This window comes from Notolepis coatsorum, assembly GCF_963971535.1.
Source record: "Notolepis coatsorum genome assembly, chromosome: 3".
Taxonomy (NCBI): Eukaryota; Metazoa; Chordata; class Actinopteri; order Aulopiformes; family Paralepididae; genus Notolepis; species Notolepis coatsorum.
Genome location: NC_140167.1, coordinates 66,384,462 through 66,408,682, shown reverse-complemented (window position 1 = coordinate 66,408,682; position 24,221 = coordinate 66,384,462). Strand labels below are relative to the sequence as shown.

Genomic DNA, 24,221 nt, shown 5'->3' with positions numbered 1-24,221 from the left:
AGTGGTGTCCTTCTACTTTACCACAAAATGTTGCCCGTGTTTCATCTCCTTTAGGTGCGGTTTACTCACCCGAGGACCTCTCTTCCCTGGGGGACCCGGTAATCCAGTGGGACCAGGAGGACCCTAGATCAGAGAGAGAGAGAGAGAGAGAGAGAGAGAGAGAGAGAGAGAGAGAGAGAGAGAGAGAGAGAGAGAGAGAGAGAGAGAGAGAGAGAGGAGGAGAGAGAGAGGAGAGAGAGAGTATGTTAATTATAGGAGCAATAACATGCAGTTCACTGTCCATTCGGTCCACTGTGATGAGTATGTGCTATATTATGTAAGAGCTATTAAGTTCAAAGAAAGCAGCCCAAGTGTTTTCAACTAAAAAGTGCTATTAGGGGAAGCTTGAGCTCTGAGGCTCGGGTTACATTATCCAAGATGTGCCTGTGATGCCCCAAGCCTCTGGGTCAGCTCCTGGGAACTAATATAAACCTTTGTCGTGGGGGGAAAAAGGGATGCACGTGGAACGATTCCACTCATGTTCTTGTCAGAGCACAAATATGAGGAGAAAAGACAAAAAGAGAGCGAGGGGAAGGGGGGGCGTGGGGTGGGAGGGTAGATTCACACATGTGGGAAGGGCACTCCTGCATTCCAGAACAGAAACCAACAATGGAACTCATTTATCAATAGTTCCATATGAGTAGACACGATGAAAGATGGGGGTGCAGATGCCAGCAGGGTCACGGGTCAAACGCGGTCTTTAATGAATGAAAACATGCTGCGGACGACGACCGGTGTTTCTTATTACGACTCAGCGCTTTCTAATTTGTAGCCGAAAATCATTTTTCCTGTAACTTATCACTTTTAGGTATAAAGTTATCGGCGAGGTTTGCTTGATAAACAAGGGCCCCAATGATTGAAAGTTACTGGAAGTCTCACGGCTGTCTATAAATACGAACAGCCTCGCAGGAGCCTCTGAGCAGGGTAGTGTGTGTATCTCGTGGTATCTCAGTCAGAGAAGTGAGTCCAGTACACAAAGAAAAAAATCTCAACAAGTGACCCGAGTCAAATTAAAACGCTGTACACAAAGGGGAAAAAGCTCAGCCTCAGCGCAACTTGATTTAGTCAAATTATCCTTAAAACTCCCACCGTCCAGGGACTTAACGTGAACACTTGCTGATGGCCCTTGTCAACTCTTGGCTTAGGTGGGAAAGTAGAGCAAGCCTCCAGGAAAGAGAAAATGTGCAGAAAGGGAATAAATCTGCTCAAGTCATACAGTATGTTACCAGAATGTAAACAAACATTCTCTCTGTGCCAGAAAGAAAGGCCTGCGGCGGCTTGTGGCTTCGAGCTACTCTGTCCGTTGACGCATAGGGGACTCCCGCGCTAACATATTTTCTTCAATAGCGCTCGGAGATGTGCAGTGTGCGTCAATTAAGATACGTGGTGCCGAGAGACAGGAGTGAGTTATGATGGAGGACTTTCATTAGCGCTTGTCATCACACGGTCGGGTGGGAATTGCAATGCAACTGTTCCAAACCAAATAAACAAGCAAGATGAGAAGGTCGTCTGAATTGCACTGGGATAATGGGGGGGGGGGGGGGGGGGGGGGGGGGGGGGGGGGGGGGGGTAATGGAGGCCTCAGTTGTCATCGGGGATGAACCGAAGGGGATGTTGTTAAAGATGTTTGACTACCAGGACTGCAGAAAGTCCTGAAAAAACTATGTTGGGATCGTTCCAAAAATGAATGGATAGATATTAAATTGGTCTATGAGGTTTTTTTTTTCCCCTAATAAACTTGGCAGCATTTCTTAAGGGGAAATCCAGCCTGAAATATAATTCACATATGGTATTTCTATAATACTGTACAGCTTCAGTTTTCAGTTTTGAACAATTGTCTTCCTTAAGACAGACAATACTCTAATGATGATGTCCTGGGGCCATATGTCCATTGCCATATGGCTACAGTGTCCTGATTCAGAGCTGTATATATACTGTAAGCCCTACATGTAAATAAAACTAATTTGGATATAATTGCTCAAACTAATTTTTGTGGTGGACCAACTTCGAGTCCTGTTTATATATTTTTGACCTGCCCAAGATTATGATGATATAGCATAATGTAAATTCCTTTTTAGGGTGGATTTTCCCTTTCAACTTGTCAGTTTAAGACCCCCAAATATACCGTGGCCCCTACTTCTGGTGGGTCCCCACATCAAAATAGCAGCAGTATGTCTTAATGACCCTCGGATCCTGGGAGATTAAATTCCTCACGTTTGTGTCCCAGCCCAGGGTAAAGTAAGTTTAACAACCCCTACCCTGCCTAAGGGAGCATTGTCCTGTGAAATGAATTAACTACAGGTCTCTCATGCTGGGAAATCATATCATATCCAACGGGCCAAAACTATAAGGGAATCCCTCCCTAGACAAAAGAGACATGAACACAAGGGAATCCCAACCCGATGCACCAGATGGTTTGTTATTACAGAATCATCTGAAAAGTCGTCCTCGGAATCCGTCTATCGCAGGCGAACCAATCAGATCAACAAACCACATGACGCAGCAGGATATAGTGGCAGTAAATCCGGTTCATTTTATGGACTCGGGTTAGTCTGAGTCACTCACTAAAGTGATCCGGTTCACTTGGGTCACCACTTGAGTGTGCATAATTTGAAACCTGACAAGATTAATTCTCGCGTGATTTCCGGATACATGACAAACTCCGGACAAACTCTCTCTCTCTCTCTCTCTCTCTCTCTCTCTCTCTCTCTCTCTCTCTCTCACTCTCTCTCTCTCTCTCTCTCTCTCTCTCTCTCTCTCTCTCTCTCTCTCTCTCTCTCACTCTCTCTCTCTCTCTTTCTCTCTACCTCAGGCTGACTCACCCTTCCTTAATTTGATACAGGTTCTTCCACCTCCCGTGAGTAATGTGTTTATATTTAGAGGTTTGCTTACTGAGAGCAGACAGTACAACCCTAACCAGATGTTAAATCATAGCCCTACTTAATAGTGTTACATGGCACCCTATGGAGCCAAGTCATCATTTATATAACCTCAACGTAATATAGCTATACAACAAGTATTACAACTATTTACAATTTGGCTAGATTTGATTGATATATTGAAGCTATTATAACAATAACAGAGTTGATTATTTTTTATACAATGGCATGCACATTTCTCGATTCTGATTGGCTGAAACAGTCAAGTTAGACGTTGTTATTTATCATAACACACGCTCGTGATCCCAGAACCCGCCCACAACCTAATTACAATCACTCCGCCGTTCGTGGTTTTAGGAATGAAACCAAGATGGCGGACAATAATCTTTATGAATGGATGTATTGATAGCGTCATAACGACTCATTCAAAAACAATTCTGTCACGTGGAATGTGTTAGTTGCTTACACAATGTTGGATTATGTAATTGGTTGGTCATGACTCATTGTTAAACAAAATATAAATCGTGCAAAGTGTGTTGTTAGATGCCATTCGTCAAAAGGACACTCTCATTTCACTGTTAATAAAATTTTCAATCAATCAATCCAATAACACACGCTCACTTCACTGTTAGACGGCATGCTTTGAAGCCTTGTTGTTTCGAACTGGTTATGCTTTGGCCCTCTTTCGAAGTCGGTTATGCTTAGAGTTTATCTTTAGAGCAGGGCGATAGACCACCAGCCCTGATTCCAAACTCTAAGCATAACCGACTTCGAAAGAGGGCCAAAGCATAACCAGTTCGAAACAAGGCGGACATTAATAAAATGTTCAATCAATCAATCAATCATTCCAATAACACACGCTCACTTCATTCTTAGATGGCATGCTTTGAAACAGCGCACCTCCGAGCTGCTTCTATAGAAAGTAGGAGGCAAATTCTCTTCTTTTTTTTTAACCTACTTTTTCTGCGGATGGTTTTGTGAATAAATCTCCATTATGCTTCAATTAATGTGTGTTTATTGTATAGCAATAAGGTTGGATGAATTCGGCAATTGTATAAAGATGTAAGCACTGTCTATCTGTAATAAAATGTTCAATCAATCAATCAATCCAATAACACACGCTCACTTCATTCTTAGATGGCATGCCTTGAAACAGCGCACCTCCGAGCTGCTTCTACACACGAAGGCAACTTCTCTTCTTTTTTTTGGAACTACTTTTTTTTGCGGATGGTTTTGTTAATAAATCTTCAATTAATGTGTGTTTATTGTATAGCAATAAGGTTGGATGAATGCGCCAATTGTAGTCGTGTGTTATGAGAATTAGAGCATGCCTAGGCGGGTCTAACGACCCTTGGCTGCGCCTCGGGCCTAACAACCACCCCTAGGCATGCTCTAATTCTCATAACACACTCCTGCGCGTGATGTAATGCTTAAATAGTATCTCTAATTCTAAGAACTAGGTTACACTATATAGTCTCTAAATCTTATAATGCAAATAGATTGCTTTCCTCATACTGAAAAGGCATTACAAGTGTAGTTACTGCCTTTGCCCATATAACTGTTTAAACTTTAAAGTAATACAAAGGAAGAGCGCAGTATCTGCATTGTTCGAGGTCATAGGTCAAATCATTGGTCATGTTTTTTAGGCATAAGAATGACTTCATGAATACCTATGTCATTTAATTCCCTACCAATAAACACATTTGACAGACAAAAAACCTTCATAAAGCCATTTTTCTCAGTTTCAGTGTTGGCGTAGTTGTCACGGTTACCCTTTGCAGGGCAGAATAGTGATTGGTTGTGAATGTCAGAGAGAGAGAAAGGGACAGAGATAAAGAAACATCTGTCTGTTCATCGGTCACACTCTCCCACACACACAGACCCATGGAAACTGTGATCATACTATCACTGTCACTATGACAACAGAGTCTCAAGAGACCAAGCTCATCCTGAAACAGGATGACAACATTCATATCCTTATGCCTCAGCATGTCAGCGGGTTATACAAGGGCATACTGTGTATTTCAACAATTCAGATGTCCTTAATGTCTATGTCAAACTACCCTTCTCTCACAATGTCTCCCATCGTTCCCCTCTCTCTCTCTCTCTCTCCTCTCTCTCTCTCTCTCTCTCTATCTCTCTCTCTCTCTCTCTCTCTCTCTCTCTCTCTCTCTCTCTCTCTCTCTCTCTCTCTCTCTCTCTCTCTACTGTATACAATCTAATAAGGAGCACTGGAGCAGAAATTTCTTAAAAACAATGTACGTCAAAGGGTTTGCCCGCTCATTCTAGTCACGTAGAACCGGGTCGATTCATAATGCAGAATTTCCGGAAGCTTGACAGCTTGTTTATTTGACTCGTTTACCTACCGAACTGCATGGAAACCCATTCTGAATTAAACATTCTATGTGACACACTTGAATTGAAACAAAAGGGAAATGGCGCCTGATGCTAGGCTACACGTAGCACCGCTGAGTGGAACCATCTGCCATAGGTATAGCTGCAGTAATAACAGGCAGTGTAAGTGAGACATTTCCGAGAGAGGAACTGCATAGGAGGGCGATGAGTGAGTCCACACTTCCTCCCTCCCCTCCTTTGAAGGCTGGCTTCAGGTGAACTCCCCGAGAGTAGGCTACTCTCCTGAGATCAGATACAGAGTCAAACTTTAGCTCCTCAAAAGTTCTCATTCATAATCTTTCACAGTAGTGCAGGGGGTTCCACCACATGCTAAGTTGTTATAAGCCGGTGCAATAATGATGGAATCCGGCTACTTCGTAGCAAACAACACTACATGCTTGCTTGTTAGGTAACAAACACAAGCACAATGGGGATTTATTTACCCTCAGCTAAACCCAGGGTGTGATTTTGCAGAGGGGGTTGGGGTGGTGGGGATTTCCCTACCTCTGCTTTTCACGTCCCTATTAAGGCCTACCTCCAGTCGTTGATATTTATCCCCAGTGGGATTTATCAACCCCTTCTGGTCGTTTATGATAGACTATCATTCATTCTTGCATCAAATTAAATACATGATTTTCTCAAAATTGTCACCAGAATACAAACGAGCGTCTCTCTGCTTGCTAGTGCCTCCCTCTCGCCGGGACGACGAGCCGCTGGCTGCTGTGAGCTGTGTTGTCGGCCACAGTTTGTGTAACTACAGCACCAGTACTTCCAATGTGGGGGTGGCATCACCTTCGCCATGCATGGCGGTGTGAGTGGCACACGGGCTGTTTGTGTTTTTCTTCGGTTATGACGTGCTTTATCAGGGGGTGTGTCTTGGATGGGGATGTGGTGGGGATTGATGTGTGGGGTGTTTGGGGACTGGCTGTTCCGGGGGGGTTCACATGCCTTCGAGCAACAGTGTACTTATTATACTTATTTTATGCCTATTCTTATGTCTGCACGTTCTATGTTACACTACTTTTATTGTATTTTATACCTATTCTTATGTCTGCACTTTATACATTGTTTTTATTCTGTCGACTGTATGCTGATTTTATGCCTATGTTCATTTGGTGCTACTTTCTGTGGGGCACTTTGGGCTGCGGTCCATGTGTGAAAGGTGCTATATAGATAGAGTTGTTGTTATTTATTATTATATTATAAAAAATGTATGCATTGAAATGTCTGTAAGTCTCGACGACATTGAAAATGAGGGTGACCTCAATTGTCCTTTTCGAGAATAAATAAAGGTTTGAATGAATGAATGAATTTCCCTGTCCTCTGGCCTACAGCTGAAGATGTGCTCTGACCGGTGCGTTAACGGACCAGGGGAATCTGATGTATGGAGTATTGGGAGTATTTCACAAATACTAAAACCAAGATCCCAAGAACCATGTGGAATATGACACAAATCAAGGCAAAGCCCATTTCTGCATTTTCGCTAAGTCTCTACAGGAGAAAATGTATTATACCTCAATCATTCCTGTGGCACCCAAACAAATAGTCTAAGTCTATACTGTTCAGTAAAAGTTGTGGATTGGATCGACTCAGTATTGGACTGTACTTAAAGGGATAGTTTGGATTTTTGGACATTAAGTTGCATGAAATCAGTGGTTTCAAAATCCTGGAGGACCGTTGTTTTTTTTGGGGGCGGCTAACTCTTTGTCTGCATGTCGTGGTTTGGATTCAAACGTTTTTTTAAATAAAAACCTCCCGGTTCGCTGGGAACCCGGCCAGAACTCCACGAGATTCGGTAACTAAGCTAATAACTTTGCTTCATACTACAGGACCTAATGTCCAAAATCTGAACTATCCCTTTAAAGTTTAGTAGTATAGTATAATAGTAATAGCCACTATAGTCTACCCATATACTCTGTATGATAGCATGTACAACAGTGTTATATACACCACATTATATAACTGTTCTATTTACCGCATATATATATATATATATATATATATACAGTACATATCCACATCTGTCTGCATATAATCCTCCTATATACCTAGTACTTAATTTATACACCTGTATATAACCCATATAACTGTATGATAGCATGTACAATAATGATGTACCATATATATACCGTATATATATAGATAGCATATCTGTAGATACTATATCTGTACATATCCCTTACCTACTCTTACTAGTTACGCTGCTGGCCAGTATGACTACGACCATACTGCCTTAAACCTGTATCACTGTACATGTACATCTGATTAGCACTACACCCAGTAGTACTCATTTATATATTTTATACCCAGGTAGACCCCAGGTGGTGAGAGCAGGCAACTGCACCTCCTCATCCATCACGCTCAACATAGGGGCTCACCAGGGCTGTGTTCTACTCCCTGTACACACATGACTGTGTGGCACAGCGGAACAACAACACAATCATCAAATTTGCTGACGACACAGTAGTGGTGGGCCTGATCTCTGCCAACGACGAGAGGGCCTACCTGGAAGAGGTAGAGAATCTGTCGCAGTGGTGTCAGGAGAACTGCCTCTCCCTGAACGTCAGCTAAACAAAAGAGATGATTGTGGACTTCAGGAGGTCGGGGGTCAGGGACTACATCCCCCTCAGCATCGATAGGGCACCGGTTGAGAGAGTGAACAGTTTCAAGTACCTCGGAGTCCACATATCCGAGGACTTGACATGGACCACACACATTGACAGTGTTGTGAAGAAGGCACGGCAACGCCTCTACTTCCTCAGGCGCCTAAGGAAGTTCCAAGTCAGTCAGAAGATCATTAAGAACTTCTACTCATGCACAATAGAGAGCATCCTGACTGGCAATATCACCTCCTGGTTTGGGAATAGCACTGCACAAGACCGTAGCAGACAGAGAGTGGCCCGTTCAGCCGAACGCACAATTGGAGGGGGGCTTCCCACTCTCCAGGACATTTACAATAAGCGGTGCATGGGTAAGGCTAAGATAATTATCAAAGACTCCAGCCACCCAAACAACTGCCTCTTTGAACTGCTGCGGTCAGGCAAGCAATAATGGAGTCTCATGGCAAGCACAGAGAGACTCAGAAGAAGCTTCTATCCTCAGGCCATCAGAATGCTAAATGACAATAACACTATGTAACAACCATCAAATGCACTCACAGCACACACATCCACATGCACACACTCACTTTAAACAAACAACTCACTGCAGCACCCACTTTACCCACTTTAGAACACCTAAACACACTTTATATTTATTGGTAAAGAATTTGCACTATAACCCGTCCCATACCTCATTACACCTTACTGTAAATTGTACCTAAATTGTACCTCATCCCATTTCTGCTTTGTACTGTATAGTATATTGTATTGTAACTCAGTTACTTCTACTCTGCATTGTACATTGTATATATGTATATACTGAACACTTTTGTCTACGTACTTGACTTCTATTTTATACTTACTATACTTATTTTATACTTATCTATTTTTATCTAGCACAATCTCTGGAGCAAAACAGAAAGAAGCATTTTATATAAAAGTATTCTGTACTTCTGTATGACAACTAATAAAGAAACTTGAAACTTGAACTTGAAACTTGAACAGTTTAATCACCTGTACATTGTATAATACTATTGCACTTTACTGTTACATTTGCACTCCGGTTGGATGCCAAACCTCTTTTTGTTGTACTGTACTTGTGCTGTATAATGGCAATATATTTGACTCTAATCTAATAGGTGCATGCATGCACAAAGTTCTGCCTTAGAGAGCAAGGAGAGGACAGCTTCTTGGGTTTCAAGCTGAGGAGGTGACAACACAAACATACTGGCTGACTCTGACCCCCGGCTGAACCTGCATTCAAAACATCCCTCAGCATTCATGCATTCAGAGTAGCCAACATATAAACACCGCTGGTGGGACAAACATCCCCACATGTGAATATTTCCACAAGTTAAATCTTTTAAGATGTTGACTTGCTAAGCAGAAACATATCCCAGAAGGTTACATGGACTCAGTACTGTCAAATGTGCTTGGACGCTTTTCATTGATTACAACGAAAAGGATTCCTGTCGTATGAATATGTTCGATAAATAAAGTGTGACAAGTATAAGGAATTTTAAAACTTCATTCTGGAAAGTTTATACACAAACACATGCGGCCACCAAGGGTGTCTGTGTTACCAAAATGTAAAGGAGTAAGATGTATGCTTATGTGTACAAAGTCACACAATTAGTGTACAAATTATGTAATACTAAGACTATGGAAATAGTGTAATGGACATTGGCCAAATGAACACACAGACGGACATAACAGCACACTGTATGGTATAATATATTATAATGCTTTTCTTCCAGGCAGGATCAGGATCTATTGTTTGCCTAGTGAGTTCACATTTATAACAAACACATTTCAATACGTTTGTGTCCCAGGATTTATCGTCATTTATCATGAAGAAATGTTTTTTCTCCCATTTTCAGTCATTATGCCAATTCCTCCTGGTCATTGTGCTACCCTACTGTCATTCTGGGGAGGGTGTAGACTACCCTAATGTTGGTCTGGGGAGGGTGTAGACTACCCTAATGTTGGTCTGGGGAGGGTGTAGACTACCCTAATGTTCGTCTGGGGAGGGTGTAGACTACCCTAATGTTGGTCTGGGGAGGGTGTACGGTGCATTACATGTGGAATCGCCAGCCGCTTATTTTTGCCTGACAGCAAGGAGTTTCACTGGGAGAACGTAGCGCCATCTCCTGCTGACCATTAGGAGCCGCTAATGCAACGACCAGGACTATAAATATAATGCTACGGTACGGGTTTACTTTACAAGTCAAGTAATGCTACGTACGGGTTAACTTTACAAGTGAAATAATGCTACGGTACAGGTTAACTTTACAAGTCAAGTAATGCTATAGTACAGGTTAACTTTACATGTCAAGTAATGCTACGTACAGGTTAACTTTACAAGTGAAATAATGCTACGGTACAGGTTCACTTTACAAGTCAAGTAATGCTACAGTACAGGTTAACTTTACAAGTCAAGTAATGCTACGTACGGGTTAACTTTACAAGTGCAGTAATGCCACAGTGCGGGTTCAGTGAAGTAACGCTATGGAAACTCGGCTCGATCAATTCACACATTCAAGTTACATCAAGGCACACATTCTGATGCTTCACGCAAGATAGATAAAAGCACCTGGCATGTCTCAGTTCCATGGAAACATAAGCATTGGATCATAGCAGGCTTGTTCACAGCTACCCCTACAGCTAGCTGACGTCATATGGTTGGATGGTTGACTTTCTTTCCCCCCCCCTTGCTTGGCTATAGCCAACAACCTACTGTACATATATATGACTTATCCTCTGGCACACAAGAGCAAAAGTTGCTGGCAACCTTTCAGCAGGTGGAGTGACATGTGTTGTTTTAAATCACCTGTTGACACATGAAAAAAGAAAAGAGTTTGGATGCGCCTCATCCCGCCTCTAAATCAATACACCGCCCTGCCAAAATAGTTTCTTTCATATATTCTGCAAAGTGTGGGAGGGAGCCAAATGTGAGAATGCACTCACATGTGAGAAGGTAAATTAGCCGTGATCGCTTTGAGTTGTAATTTCCCTCTTGGTCATGAACAGCTTCGTTCTGACTTGTGGCTCTACACTTTTTGAAAACCATCCCAGATATCTCTCTCAAAGCTACAGTATGGATTGTCATTACATACAGTACATTCGGAGCGGCATCTTACCGGAGTACCTGGCTCTCCTTTGGGGCCGATGAAACTGCCGTCATAGTCATAGAAGTATTCTGGCTCCTCGTAGCCGTAGTCATAACCTCCCATGTCCACGTCGTCATAGTTCCCGTCCACGCCACGCTCCTCAGATGCGTCCACCTGGTTCACCCGGTAGAGGGTGGTTCCGTTGTTCTTCAGTGGACTCTCCAAAAGCCGGTCAGTGGGGTGGGGCCGCAGGTTCAAATCCCCAGAGCTGGAACTGTTCCTGAGGCCTTCCTTCAGATGGCTCTGCCTGACTGGGGTGATGCCAGTGGTCCGTGGCCTACCAGGGGCACTCTCCTCCTCCGTCTCATTCTCAGACTGAACAACAGCCCCCTGAGTCTGCCTGGTGGCCCCTGCTGGCCCAGGGATGCTTGTAGTCCTACGGAGGATGCCTAGATCTGACAGCCCACTCAGGGTGGCTGAGGCAGGGCTGCCAGAATGGAGAACGGAGGTGACGGAGTGGGTGATTGGATCCAGCAGGCTTATACGGGTCCCCAGGTGATGTTGTACCGAGGGGCTTAGGGTTGAATACTGCAGGATCTCTGGCCATCGATTGGTGTTCGTTATCTCGGTGGGGGTCGGAGGGCCGTGGGACTCTTCTGCGTGTGTAGGGCGGGGCTCCACCGAGGGGGAAGAAGAGGACACATAGCTTGGGGGGTCGTTTGCCTCCATATCCAAACCGTGGGGTGGAGGTGGGGGCGATCGGAAGGTGTCGGCCAGCCGGCACTGTTTTTTAAGGAAGCTGCAGTAGTGAGCAGCAGCCTGGGCAGAAGGGTAGATGTCCAGCTGGCAGACGCGGCCTCGGAAAGCAGCCGCCTTGGAATTCATCCTCCCGAGGGTGAGCAGGCCGCCGGCTCCCCCTAGTGCCAGGGGCCTGGCGAGGGTCTGCTCCCGCTGGTGCACCGCCCCACAGTCCGCGTAGAAGGACACCGAGCGGGGACGGACGCCCACCGCAAACGAGTGCTGACGCCCCTCCTGCCAGTCGTAGTTGAAGTAGACGGAGGCCTTCTCGGCGGTGTACACCACCACCCTCCGGGGAAGCAGCTGGACTCCGAAGCACAGCCGGTCCCTGGCGTCCCTGACGCTAAAGAGGAAAGCATTGTTCGCTCGCCAGGAGCTAAAGCTCACCACCACCGAAAACTCCTCGCCGATCCCCGGCGGGAAGAGGCCCCCCGCGGGGGCTTCATAGTGGGCGTCCGGGTCGAGTACAACCCCGGCTCCGCGGAGAGGGAGGCTGGTGGTGGAGGTGAGGAGGGAGGAGAAGCTGGTGTCTCTGCTGCTCTGAGCCGTCAGCCCTAGTCGATGGAGGATGTCCACTCCTGGGGGGGACAGAGGAGAGAGGATGGTGAGTTCAATGAAGTGATCACATCGGAATGGACAGGGAAGAACCACTGAGGAGCTACTGATATTACTAGAGTCCATGTCAAACCCTGCCCTCTTTTCTTTATCCTCCAATCACAACTCTTGCTTCCGACAGTTATGATTGGAGGATCAATAAAAGAGGGTGGGGCTTGATATAGGTAAATTTGGGTATGACATATGGGTGCTGAGAATTTGAGGTAAGCCAAAACACATAAATATATATATATATCATTTATGTATTTTTTTTTTCATTGTAAAATATGCCACCTTAATCCTTTGCATTCACTTGATATCACAGCTTACATACTGGGTATGCATGCATCCATATTGTGGTGGGCCCAAATTGGGAGGGACCCAAAATGGCTTGAGAAAGAAAATATCCTTCAATAATTGGTAGACTCCATAACAATGAACACTCCTTGTTTCTCCTCCCACGGATTGAAACTGTGTTCAGGTACAACTGGGAACTGGGTATGTTTCCAACATGCAGTGTCATCGTCACATGATCCGGAACTACTCAATCATGCTCAATTATGACTTTTGGGTCCTACAACTCCCATCCTCATGACAACCCCATCCTCATGACAACACTATCCTCATGACAACGCTATCCTCATGACAACACTATCCTCATGACAACACTATCCTCATGACAACGCTACATGACAACACTATCCTCATGACAACGCTATCCTCATGACAACGCTACATGACAACACTATCCTCATGACAACACTATCCTCATGACAACGCTACATGACAACACTATCCTCATGACAACACTATCCTCATGACAACACTATCCTCATGACAACGCTACATGACAACACTATCCTCATGACAACACTATCCTCATGACAACACTATCCTCATGACAACACTATCCTCATGACAACGCTACATGACAACACTATCCTCATGACAACACTATCCTCATGACAACGCTACATGACAACACTATCCTCATGACAACACTATCCTCATGACAACGCTACATGACAACACTATCCTCATGACAACACTATCCTCATGACAACGCTACATGACAACACTATCCTCATGACAACACTATCCTCATGACAACGCTACATGACAACACTATCCTCATGACAACACTATCCTCATGACAACGCTACATGACAAGTTGACAACACTATCCTCATGACAACACTATCCTCATGACAACGCTATCCTCATGCCAACGCTATCCTCATGACAACACTATCCTCATGACAACGCTACATGACAACACTATCCTCATGACAACGCTATCCTCATGACAACACTATCCTCATGACAACACTATCCTCATGACAACGCTACATGACAACACTATCCTTATGACAACGCTACATGACAACACTATCCTCATGACAACACTATCCTCATGACAACACTATCCTCATGACAACGCTACATGACAACACTATCCTCATGACAACACTATCCTCATGACAACACTATCCTCATGACAACGCTACATGACAACGCTATCCTCATGACAACACTATCCTCATGACAACGCTACATGACAACACTATCCTCATGACAACACTACATGACAACACTATCCTCATGACAACACTATCCTCATGACAACACTATCCTTATGACAACGCTACATGACAACACTATCCTCATGACAACACTATCCTCTCTCCATACACACGTCCCTCTTATGAAACCTCCCAGTTGTGTTGTTATGCACTTTGAATACCAAAGAGACAGCTGGGTTCCAGATGAGTGGAGGGGACTAGAGAGGGATGGGGGGAAAGGTAGTGTCTAGAGTAGATCCCATAGCACAGAAGGGCTTTTTTTCTTGGGAATCGTCACTTTTTTGGGGGGCTAAGCTGTGAAACCCTACCTCATCATAATTTCCATCTAAAAAGTTTTCTATGAAACTATACCTTACCATAACCCTTTCACAACCACACTACAAAGGGTTAACCCTTTAAACTGAACCATTTCCACTGTCTAAAAATTTGAGATACATGTAGAGATCTAGACACCGTTGGGGAAAGGGATGTCTAGAGGAATGGTACAGGGACCCAGTCAGTCAGAAAAGCCTTTCAGAGAAGGCAAATAAATACAACTTCAGCGAGTTCTCACACTAAAGAAGATGCTCTTTGATATGGAAATACTGAAGATACGAGAAGAAGAATGAGAAGAACAAAAACTCCTAACCAAAAATACTTCATATTGAATCAATAAAGATGGATCTCAACCAGTTTAAACTTTGTGCGCCTCCTCCAGGGAGTTGAGAGTCCTGCACACAGCCTGTTTGAATCAATCTACCTCTCCAGGTTCATGATGCCAGCTACCCCCCCCCCCCCCCACCCACACACACAAGTGTCTGAGTCATGCTTTGCTCCTGCGCTCTCACGTGCTTTGTCCAAATATATATATATATATATATACGTCAGGTCCATAACTGACGCAGAAGTACTTAAAATACGAGCTGAGTTTCTCTCCCTCTTCTCTAGCTTTGAATTAGGGAGGAAAGAGGAGCCGACTGGGGCTGGAGGGAAAGCGTTACATGTGTCAAGCTCCTCGCAGCCACGGTTTCAGGAAGAAAAAATTAACATGACACAGTATGACAAAATTACTAACGAGGACATCTGAGACACATTGTAAAAGTCATGGAGGATTCATGACGGGGTCAGTCGTTTAGAAGTTGATCCATCTGCGTATATGTGTGTGTGTGTGGCAAGAGAGAGAGCGAGCGAGAGAGAGAGAGAGAGAGAGAGAGAGAGAGAGAGAGAGAGAGAGAGAGAGAGAGAGAGAGAGAGAGAGAGAGAGAGAGAGAGAGAGAGAGAGAGAGAGAGAGAGAGAGAGAGAGAGAGAGAGAGAGAGAGAGAGAGAGAGAGAGAGAGCCTCTGAGGAATCCAGGAAACAGGAGAGTGGATGTGTGTGTGTTTGTGTGTCTGTGGATGTATGGATCTATACTGTACAGTATGTCTGTCTACGTGTGAGTGTGTGTGTGTGTGTGTGTGTGTGTGTGCGTGTGTGTGTATGTATGTGTCTATATATGTCTCTACATGTGTATATGTGTGTCTGTGTGTATGTGTGTATTTGTGTGAGTGAGGAGATCCTTGGAGGAGAAGGAGGAGGAATAGGTTTGGAAGGTATTTTCATTGCTAATCCAGAGTCCTCCTCGCTCACGGAGCAAACTCCTCCAGAGTCCTCCTCCTCGCTCAGGGAGCAAACTCCTCCAGAGTCCTCCTCCTCGCTCAGGGAGAAAACTCCTCCAGAGTCCTCCTCCTCGCTCAGGGAGCAAACTCCTCCAGAGTCCTCCTCCTCGCTCAGGGAGAAAACTCCTCCAGAGTCCTCCTCCTCACTCAGGGAGCAAACTCCTCCAGAGTCCTCCTCCTCGCTCAGCGAGCAAACTCCTCCAGAGTCCTCCTCCTCACTCAGGGAGCAAACTCCTCCAGAGTCCTCCTCCTCGCTCAGGGAGCAAACTCCTCCAGAGTCCTCCTCCTCGCTCAGGGAGAAAACTCCTCCAGAGTCCTCCTCCTCGCTCAGGGAGAAAACTCCTCCAGAGTCCTCCTCCTCACTCAGGGAGCAAACTCCTCCAGAGTCCTCCTCCGTGTTCAGGGAGCAAACTCCTCCAGAGTCCTCCTCCGTGTTCAGGGAGAAATCTCCTCCAGAGTCCTCCGTGTTCAGGGAGCAAACTCCTCCAGAGTCTTCCTCCGTGTTCAGGGAGCAAACTCCTCCAGAGTCCTCCGTGTTCAGGGAGCAAACTCCTCCAGAGTCCTCCTCCGTGTTCAGGGAGCAAACTCCTCCAGAGTCCTCCTCCGTGTTCAGGGAGAAAACTCGCATAGACTTTATTGATATTGATTTAGAATAACTGGTTTGGTGGATCACCAAACCAATCACGAAGTCTCACAATTTAATAACATCTGGGAATTGCTTGTGGATAATCTAGGCTCCTAATCACATGAGATTGACCTGTGAGCCATCCACTCCCCAACCACCCGTCTCTCAATCCCCCTCCTCACCCCCTACTTTACTTACTCCCCTCTCTGCCCCCCCCCCCCTTTCCCTTGTCATGTGTATTCGTTGTTGTCCTTCATTGTCCTTAGTTGTCATTTTGTTTGTCAATGTCTAGTCTGAGTTCACCCCCTGTAAATAGTTCAAATGTATATATATGTATAAATAATAAAGTTGTTCCCTGAAGAGGGGGGGTGGGGGGGGGGTGGAGTGCCCTCAAAAAAGGGCCGGGAGTATATATATTATATATATATATATATAAAAAGAGAGAGAATGGTTTGCCTCTCAAGAGAAAAACATACCATGGAAGTGTCCATGTCTTGGGTTCACAGGAAAAAATTACTTAACTGCTCAACCACAAGCCATTCGAATCCATGCATCAATCCGGAGTCTGGAAATGAGGGTTTCACATGCGGATTTGAGCGGCTTGTAGTAACGTTAGCGGAAATAAATGACATGGGTGAATTCCCTACACGTCTAGTGACTTTCAAACAACTTTCAAGTCTCGCAGAGTATTTTTCCACCCCTTTTCAACATCGACGGCAGAGTGAACAGTGGTTATTGAGGTCGGCTGAAAGATTCGCTAAAATGCACACTGTAGCTACACAAAACCAGTCAAAAGACATGGATCATCTCCGGTATGGTCCTTTAATATCGTATGAGAACCTAGACAGAAAAACAATATCCGACATCAAAGCTGTAACACAGCTATTTTAAACGAGTCGCACATGTATGACCCTGTGACCTTTCACCTCGGCTGGGGGTCATATTGAACTGCCAATAACTTACTTAGAAGGCCATGTCATAAATGTTGACAGCAGAGATATGGGGAGGGGCTAACCAAGATAGCGACTAAGACTTGACTTTTATTGAACACTTGCATGTGGGAACACTTAACTGAAAGCAAAATGGAGTTCATGGAGAGTGTATTTTACTATGTAACTTTATTGGCAGACTTCAGGCGCACTCTAGGACAAAAATAAATAAATAAAGGACCATCATATCTAATATTTTATTTCCCTTAACAATACCTACAACATGCAATGTAATATCGGCAAAGTCATATTTAAATTGTAACCACTACATCTTCACTATGACAGTGTTTCCAAAATTAAAGGTCAGGACTCAGGACCTACTGTACACTTTGGGTCGTGCACCTGTTTCGTGCACCTGGGTCCCCAACCCCTGGCCTACGTGAACCCCTGGTCTACGTGAACCCCTGGCCTATGTGAACCCCTGGCCTATGTGAACCCCTGGTCTACGTGAACCCCTGGCCTATGTGAACCCCTGGCCTATGTGAACCCCTGGCCTTTGTGAACCCCTGGCCTATGTCAGGGGTTCCCAAACTTTTCAGGCCGGGGCCCAGAAAATAAGGCGTCAGAGAGCCGCGGCCCAATGCACATCGTCTGGCCTTTTTTTTTTTTTTTTTGCCAGGCGATCGATTTTTTAAGCCAAATATCACTTCAATCCTATTAAGTTAGTTCAAGTTAGTTATTCATTTATATGTGCTATTTATGAGAGGGCTAACTTGTTGCAAAATAATAATGATAATAATAATAGCCTCATTAAAATACTATTGTTGCTTCGGTTGTTTTCAGCGTTTTATGTGCATAATCTGTTATTTAGTTTGAAATGTTCGTTGAAATAAGTAGATTTTTCGTTTTTGTTTATTTATTAAGTTAATATAAAACCATATAGTCACATTTTAGAATACAATAGAATAGAATTTTAGAATACAACTAGAAACACTGTCCTGGCCTGCTTCTAAGTTCAGTGGCCTGAGAAAAAAAAAAAAAAAAAAAAAAAAAAAAAAAATTTATTTTTATTTTTTTAAATCATCTCGTGGCCCACCCGTGGCTGCTCGCGGCCCACCTTTGGGTCGCGACCCCGACTTTGGGAACCACTGGCCTATGTGAACCCCTGGTCTACGTGAACCCCTGGTCTACGTGAACCCCTGGCCTATGTGAACCCCTGGCCTACAGTATGTGAACCCCTGGCCTATGTGAACCCCTGGCCTATGTGAACCCCTGGCCTATGTGAACCCCTGGTCTACCTGAACCCCTGGCCTATGTGAACCCCTGGCCTATGTGAACCCCTGGCCTATGTGAACCCCTGGTCTACCTGAACCCCTGGCCTATGTGAACCCCTGGCCTATGTGAACCCCTGGCCTACGTGAACCCCTGGTCTACATCCCATGACTGGTGATAAAATAAGAAAGGTTATCCATTAAGTCAATCTAAATACCCAGAGCCATTTACACACAACCTCAACTCCTAACCCCTGAACTCTACAGTCAGTAGGCAGGCCTTTTGAGACAGCTAACGTTTGGGAATGTTGGATCCCTAGCCCAGAATCTATCAAGTCAAAATAATGTCAAGTGTTCCTTTGTTAATCCCCTTGGGGTAATAGGTAGTAATAATAATAATAATAATAGATCCTAGAACAAAGTGCAAGTTGTAACGATAATAGTGATAACAGAACAGAATAGAACAGTAGTGAGTGGCAGGATTTAATCAGACAGTAGTAACAGCGATGGTAAATGGAATACATTTATATAGTGCTTTTATCCAAAGCACTTTACAACTCACATTCACCCGTTCAATCACACATTCACACACCGATGGCAGAGGCAACCATGCAGGGAGCAGTTAAGGGTTAAGTGTATTGCTCAAGGACACTTAGACACGCTGCCAGGTGGAGCCGGAATTTTATTTTTAGAATTGAACATTAGCTCTCCAGCAATTGGCAGTGCCTGTGGAGCCTGGTGGCTACTGGCACAAAATGATGGCTATGTTACGCTTCATACTGGACACTCACAGCTCTGGCTAGTAAAGGAATGTCCCCATTACTTTACACTGTGGCTAACTGAGGAGGAGCTGGATATCCGGTATGAAGAAAGGACTCACCTACCTTGTACAACACCATCACTGAGTGGTTGCAGAGGATAGTGAATTTGGCCTCTAAAACCATAGGAAAAGCATAGGGAAGCCACAACAACAGCTAAGCTACATCTAAAACCATAGGGAATCCACAACAACATCTAAGCAACATCTAAAACCATAGGGAATCCACAACAACAGCTAAGCTACATCTACAATGAAGTTGTTACAGACTACCTTTAACTCCTTTTAAATTAATCTTGCACTCGTTAGACCCGGTCCTTGTTCATGTACTGTATATTGTATTCCTACATTCTCTGCACTTCACCATTACAGATGTATATGTACAGTATATGTCTGCTGTCATTGTCATTGTTGTTGTTTCATTTGTTTGTTCAATGGTGAGACAAAATACAAATGTCCACACTGTGGACAATAAAGTGAAACTAACTAGGAAATGGGGCTAAAGTGAATTCTGAACGTCCCCTCTGGGCGGTGACATCGGCAGAGGGTAGGGGTTGAGGGAGGGATCTCCAACAGCACACAGCAAGCACTTTGGCTGATGTTACATTGTGGGTGGCGCCGGAGAGGCCTTGATGGTATCTTTGTGGTGGAGCTACACTGAGCTACAAAGTCTCAGTCAAGGACGTTTATTTATGTTGGCTTTTCAAATACATAAGTAGGACTGGGAAAACGCAGAACGTCTGTTATTGACTTCTCCGTCATCTCGGCGGGAACAATAACACGTATTCTAGACATTTCTGTCCGGGCAGGTGCTCCGTTTACTTACAGGACTGTTGCCACCTTGGCAGGGCAACACTCGGATAACGTTAACAAAAAACGTCATAATATTGGCAGAGTTCTCCAATTCACTCGGCTCTATTGAAAATGAATGGACTTCCTGTGATTGGTTAGCGGAGTTCCTCGCTCTCTGTGTATGTCTGTGCGTGCGTGGATGCGCCTTAACACATTGAGTGCCAACGACGAGATTAGTCGTGCTAACTCGCCATGCGTTGAGTGCCAATGACGAGTTTTCTCGTCTTTTAATCTGTGTTTCTTTTATTAGCGATATCCATACATTTTTCATCCATCCAGTCTGACGTTATCATTGTGAATGGGTCTGAGCTCGAAAAGGGCAAATACCGCCGCCTATTGTCTCCCGGATGGTAATGCACATCATTGGATTGGATTGGGTAGGCATGTGCATCAGAAAAAAAGTCCGGTCCGGGGTTTTCCTTTCTCTGGCATGTAGTATCGTGTTACCAGATTGACTGAGGACCCTCAGAGCAGCGTCGATTATGTGTTTTGGACTATAACGTTGGATCAATAAACGCGATCAATATTTGGAATGGCGATCAGGAATTGGATTAATCTTTTTGCAGAACATCTGATGTGAGGTAAGGACTCTATTTTACCAGTATTGGGTTAATCAGATGTTTTTTTCTCAGCCATCGCAGCGTGTCTGTGTGTGTGTGTGTATGACGTTAGGGCTGACCAGGTCGCGTGAACACTTAAGGCAACTAACATGTGCTTCCGCATTGCTCTGATTGGCCAGCGCTCTCCTTCGTGAATCCTAGCAGCTCTACGCACCAAGTGTAGAACGAAAACAGAAAGCCGCCATCTTTGATTTCATTTGCAGCAGGAACAAGTGCAATAAACAAAAAAGGATACAGTCACTGTGTATTCTGCCTCATTTATTGATGAGTATTCTGCCTCATTTATTGATGAATAGGAAGTACTTGAGGTCGTTGTTAAATACGTGTGTGTTTTAATAAACAGTATAACTGTAAAAGTAATGTTGAATTGTCGTGTCGTGTCGCTAAACTAGACAAAGAGGTTTGAAAATACGAGCGTCTTGGCGTGTAATGACTAGCGATGAATTATGTGTTTTAAATATGTTGCGACCGTCGGATTGTTGTTAAAAACGGAGGGATACTAGCTAAGGTGTGGGGGAGTTGGCGTATATAAGTTGATTGCTTTAAAAACGGAGAGAAATGTCGTATTTACGCTGTTTAAAACGGGGTGTTGGGGCGAAAAAGGTATGGGGTGGAGTTCAATTCGCGAGTGGGTAAGGGGCCTACGTAATGTTTAAAGAACAAGATCTAAGGTTATGTGGAATTTACAAATATAGATGTGAAGAAAGATTTTGAAAAGATGTTTTAATTTTCTGTTAAATTAGATAATTTGCCGGTGAGGTAACGTTAGAGTGACGCGTGGGTAGGTGGGGGGGCACTGTACACTGTACATTTGGTGCTCAAGTGCAACATCCCTATATACTATATACTCATGTACCATGTTCTACAGTAAGTGGGGAGTGTAAACATTTATAGTTAAAGACAGTAGAGCTTGAGTACTTTTCGATAGGGCTTTGATTCAAACCGGTGCATGAGATGGGGCCAACATGGTACAGTAAGGCGTGAGTGTAAACAGTGATGCAAACCCCCTCAATGTACAGTGATTCAAACCCCCTCAATGTACAGTTTCTGCACATTGATGTTTTATACTAGTGCAAGACAGTTTCGATAGGGCTTTGAATGAAACCCCCTTAATGTACAGTTTCTGACAGCTGGGCTGTGTTGCGAAATAACGTTATGAATAAAGCGCGAAATAACAGCATATAACGTTATGTTATATAACGTTTATGAGTGAATCTGGTAGAGTGAATCTGGTAGTTGTCTGGTAGAGTGAATCGCGTTGGTAGTTGTTTTGATAAATATGTACATTCCCATTTCCGCGAGTAGGTCGCTTAACATTACAAGGCTCGCTTGCGTTACCGGCGTGCAGGCGAAAACGAGCGTAGCGTCACGTGGGGTCAGTGGGCCAATCAGAGCAATGCGGAAGCACATGTTAGTTGCCTAAAGTGTTCACGCGACCAGGTCATGGATAATAGATTTTTCAGCCCGGCTCGGGGCTTTAAGGAACAGTTGACAAAACACATTTATCAGAGGGATCTCCCTTCCTCTCGATCGGACTGATAAGTGTACTTTTCCAAAGTGCTTCATCTCAGCGTGTACTTCACAGTACCTGTGTATATGACATGTTTTGATGTTTTGAGACACATGAGGGGAAAGCAGAGAGGGTGGGGCGTTGGGGGGGGGGGGGTGGAAGAAGTGGAGGAGGGGAGGCTGGGCTACCTCTACCTGCATTCTGAGAGCTGAGGAGCAGGACCAGGCACGTTAAAGAGAGGGGTTTAAAAGACAGGGGAGGGAAGCTCCTGTGAGCAGCTGCTGCCCTTCACTGACATACATTTCTGCCTGCTTCGCTGCCTGCTCCTATACGCTATAGGCATTGCTACCATTAGCACTGTTAATAACCATCAACATCACAAGCGCAAGGACCCACTGCACCGCTGCGTGTGTTCGCTTGAGTGGGAACTGGGAACATATTGGAAATGCAGATGTGTACGTTGAGGGTTGTGCTGTGCTGTTGTGTTGCAAACTGTGTTGTGTTGTAAACTGTGTTGTGTTGTAAACTGTGTTGTGTTGTAAACTGTGTTGTGTTGTTAACTGTGTTATGTTGTGTTGTGTTGTGTAACAAGACCACCCGCATTTCATTGTATACTTGTATGCCGTGACAAATAAAACTCTTGACTTGACTTGACTTGACACAATGCAATGTAAAGTAAATTCAAGTAAAGTAAAGATTCCGAACTGCAGATGGAATCACAGTGTAGAATGTCCATTAATCCTGCACACTTCAAGACAACATTGTGACTAAACAGTGAAGAATCAAGGTGAAGAAGCCAGAATCAATCATATCTTTATATAACTGTAACTGGCCTGGAGCCATAGAACCAGGATAGATAGAGTTTGTGATCCACTGTCAATATGGCTGCAGGGCGAGGGGTCAGGCAAGGGTTTCCCAAGAGATATTGATTCAAGAGACAGAGGTGAGTGAGTGGAGGTATCTGCTTGTATCAGCCCCCCCCCCCCCCCCCCCCCCAAACTGACTGTACAACCTTGAAAAATAAAACTTGGTAACTAAAGGAGATGCAACCTTCCCTTACAAAAAACGATCATGGTAGTTTGATGGTACTTTTAGGTGTCCATGGACATTGTATACACAATTCAGTACTGAGTCTTATTTAAACCATGACACTGATGGTAATATCATGGTAATTTTACCATGACCCTTTTTAACTGCCCTCACTCAGATTGTTGTTGTACTTTTCACATCTGTACAATCTAATATATATCTTTATTTCCAACACATGTTTGGCACTTTGCCCCAAAGCAAAACAGCCCATGGGGACAGACTGGGAATTGACTGAGTTGCATTGAATTGAATGGAATTTACCTTGTTCTAGGTAGTCTTCTGCAGACAGTACTGCTGTGCATACTGACAGGAGCAGGAGGAGGTTCCACCTGGAGGACACACACACACACACACACACACACACACACACACACACACACACACACACACACACACACACACACACACACACACACACACACACACACACACACACACACACACACACACACACACACACACACACACACACACACACACACACACACACACACACACACACACACACACACACACACACACACGCACACACACCAGTTAGTCAATAAAAATGAGAGATGGTGAAAGATTCTAAAATAACATTCATTATGATATCCTCAATCATGGAGCCAAGTTCCATTAATTTACTGTAAATTCCATGTGCTGCCAGGGTTATAACCGCTGACGTCTCAAGTATAAGATTAATGACCAGGCCTGGTTTCAAGCAAAGGTTCGGGACCCCAAATAGGGCCCTGGGCTTATCGATGTCGGGTCCACAATCCTACATAGCAGAAGTAGCAATATGTTTTGTTGACCTAGTCAGGATGTGTAGCAATGTGTACCAGTGCAAAAGTGTGTTATCCCCCCCAAACACACACACACACACACAGACACAGT

At 44.4% G+C, this 24,221-nt stretch overlaps 1 protein-coding gene across 1 annotated transcript in view; it reads right to left on the bottom strand.

The window, feature by feature from the left end:
* Window positions 1–24,221, bottom strand: part of col24a1 (collagen type XXIV alpha 1 chain) — a 313,480-nt gene that overhangs the window by 271,849 nt on the left and 17,410 nt on the right. Inside the window, exons 2-4 of the mRNA XM_084310995.1 lie at window positions 23,607–23,674; window positions 11,053–12,398; window positions 70–123 (exon numbers count right to left, since the gene is read on the bottom strand). Of these exons, the coding sequence (XP_084167121.1) occupies window positions 70–123; window positions 11,053–12,398; window positions 23,607–23,674 (1,468 nt within the window). The remainder of the gene's footprint in view (window positions 1–69; window positions 124–11,052; window positions 12,399–23,606; window positions 23,675–24,221) is intronic.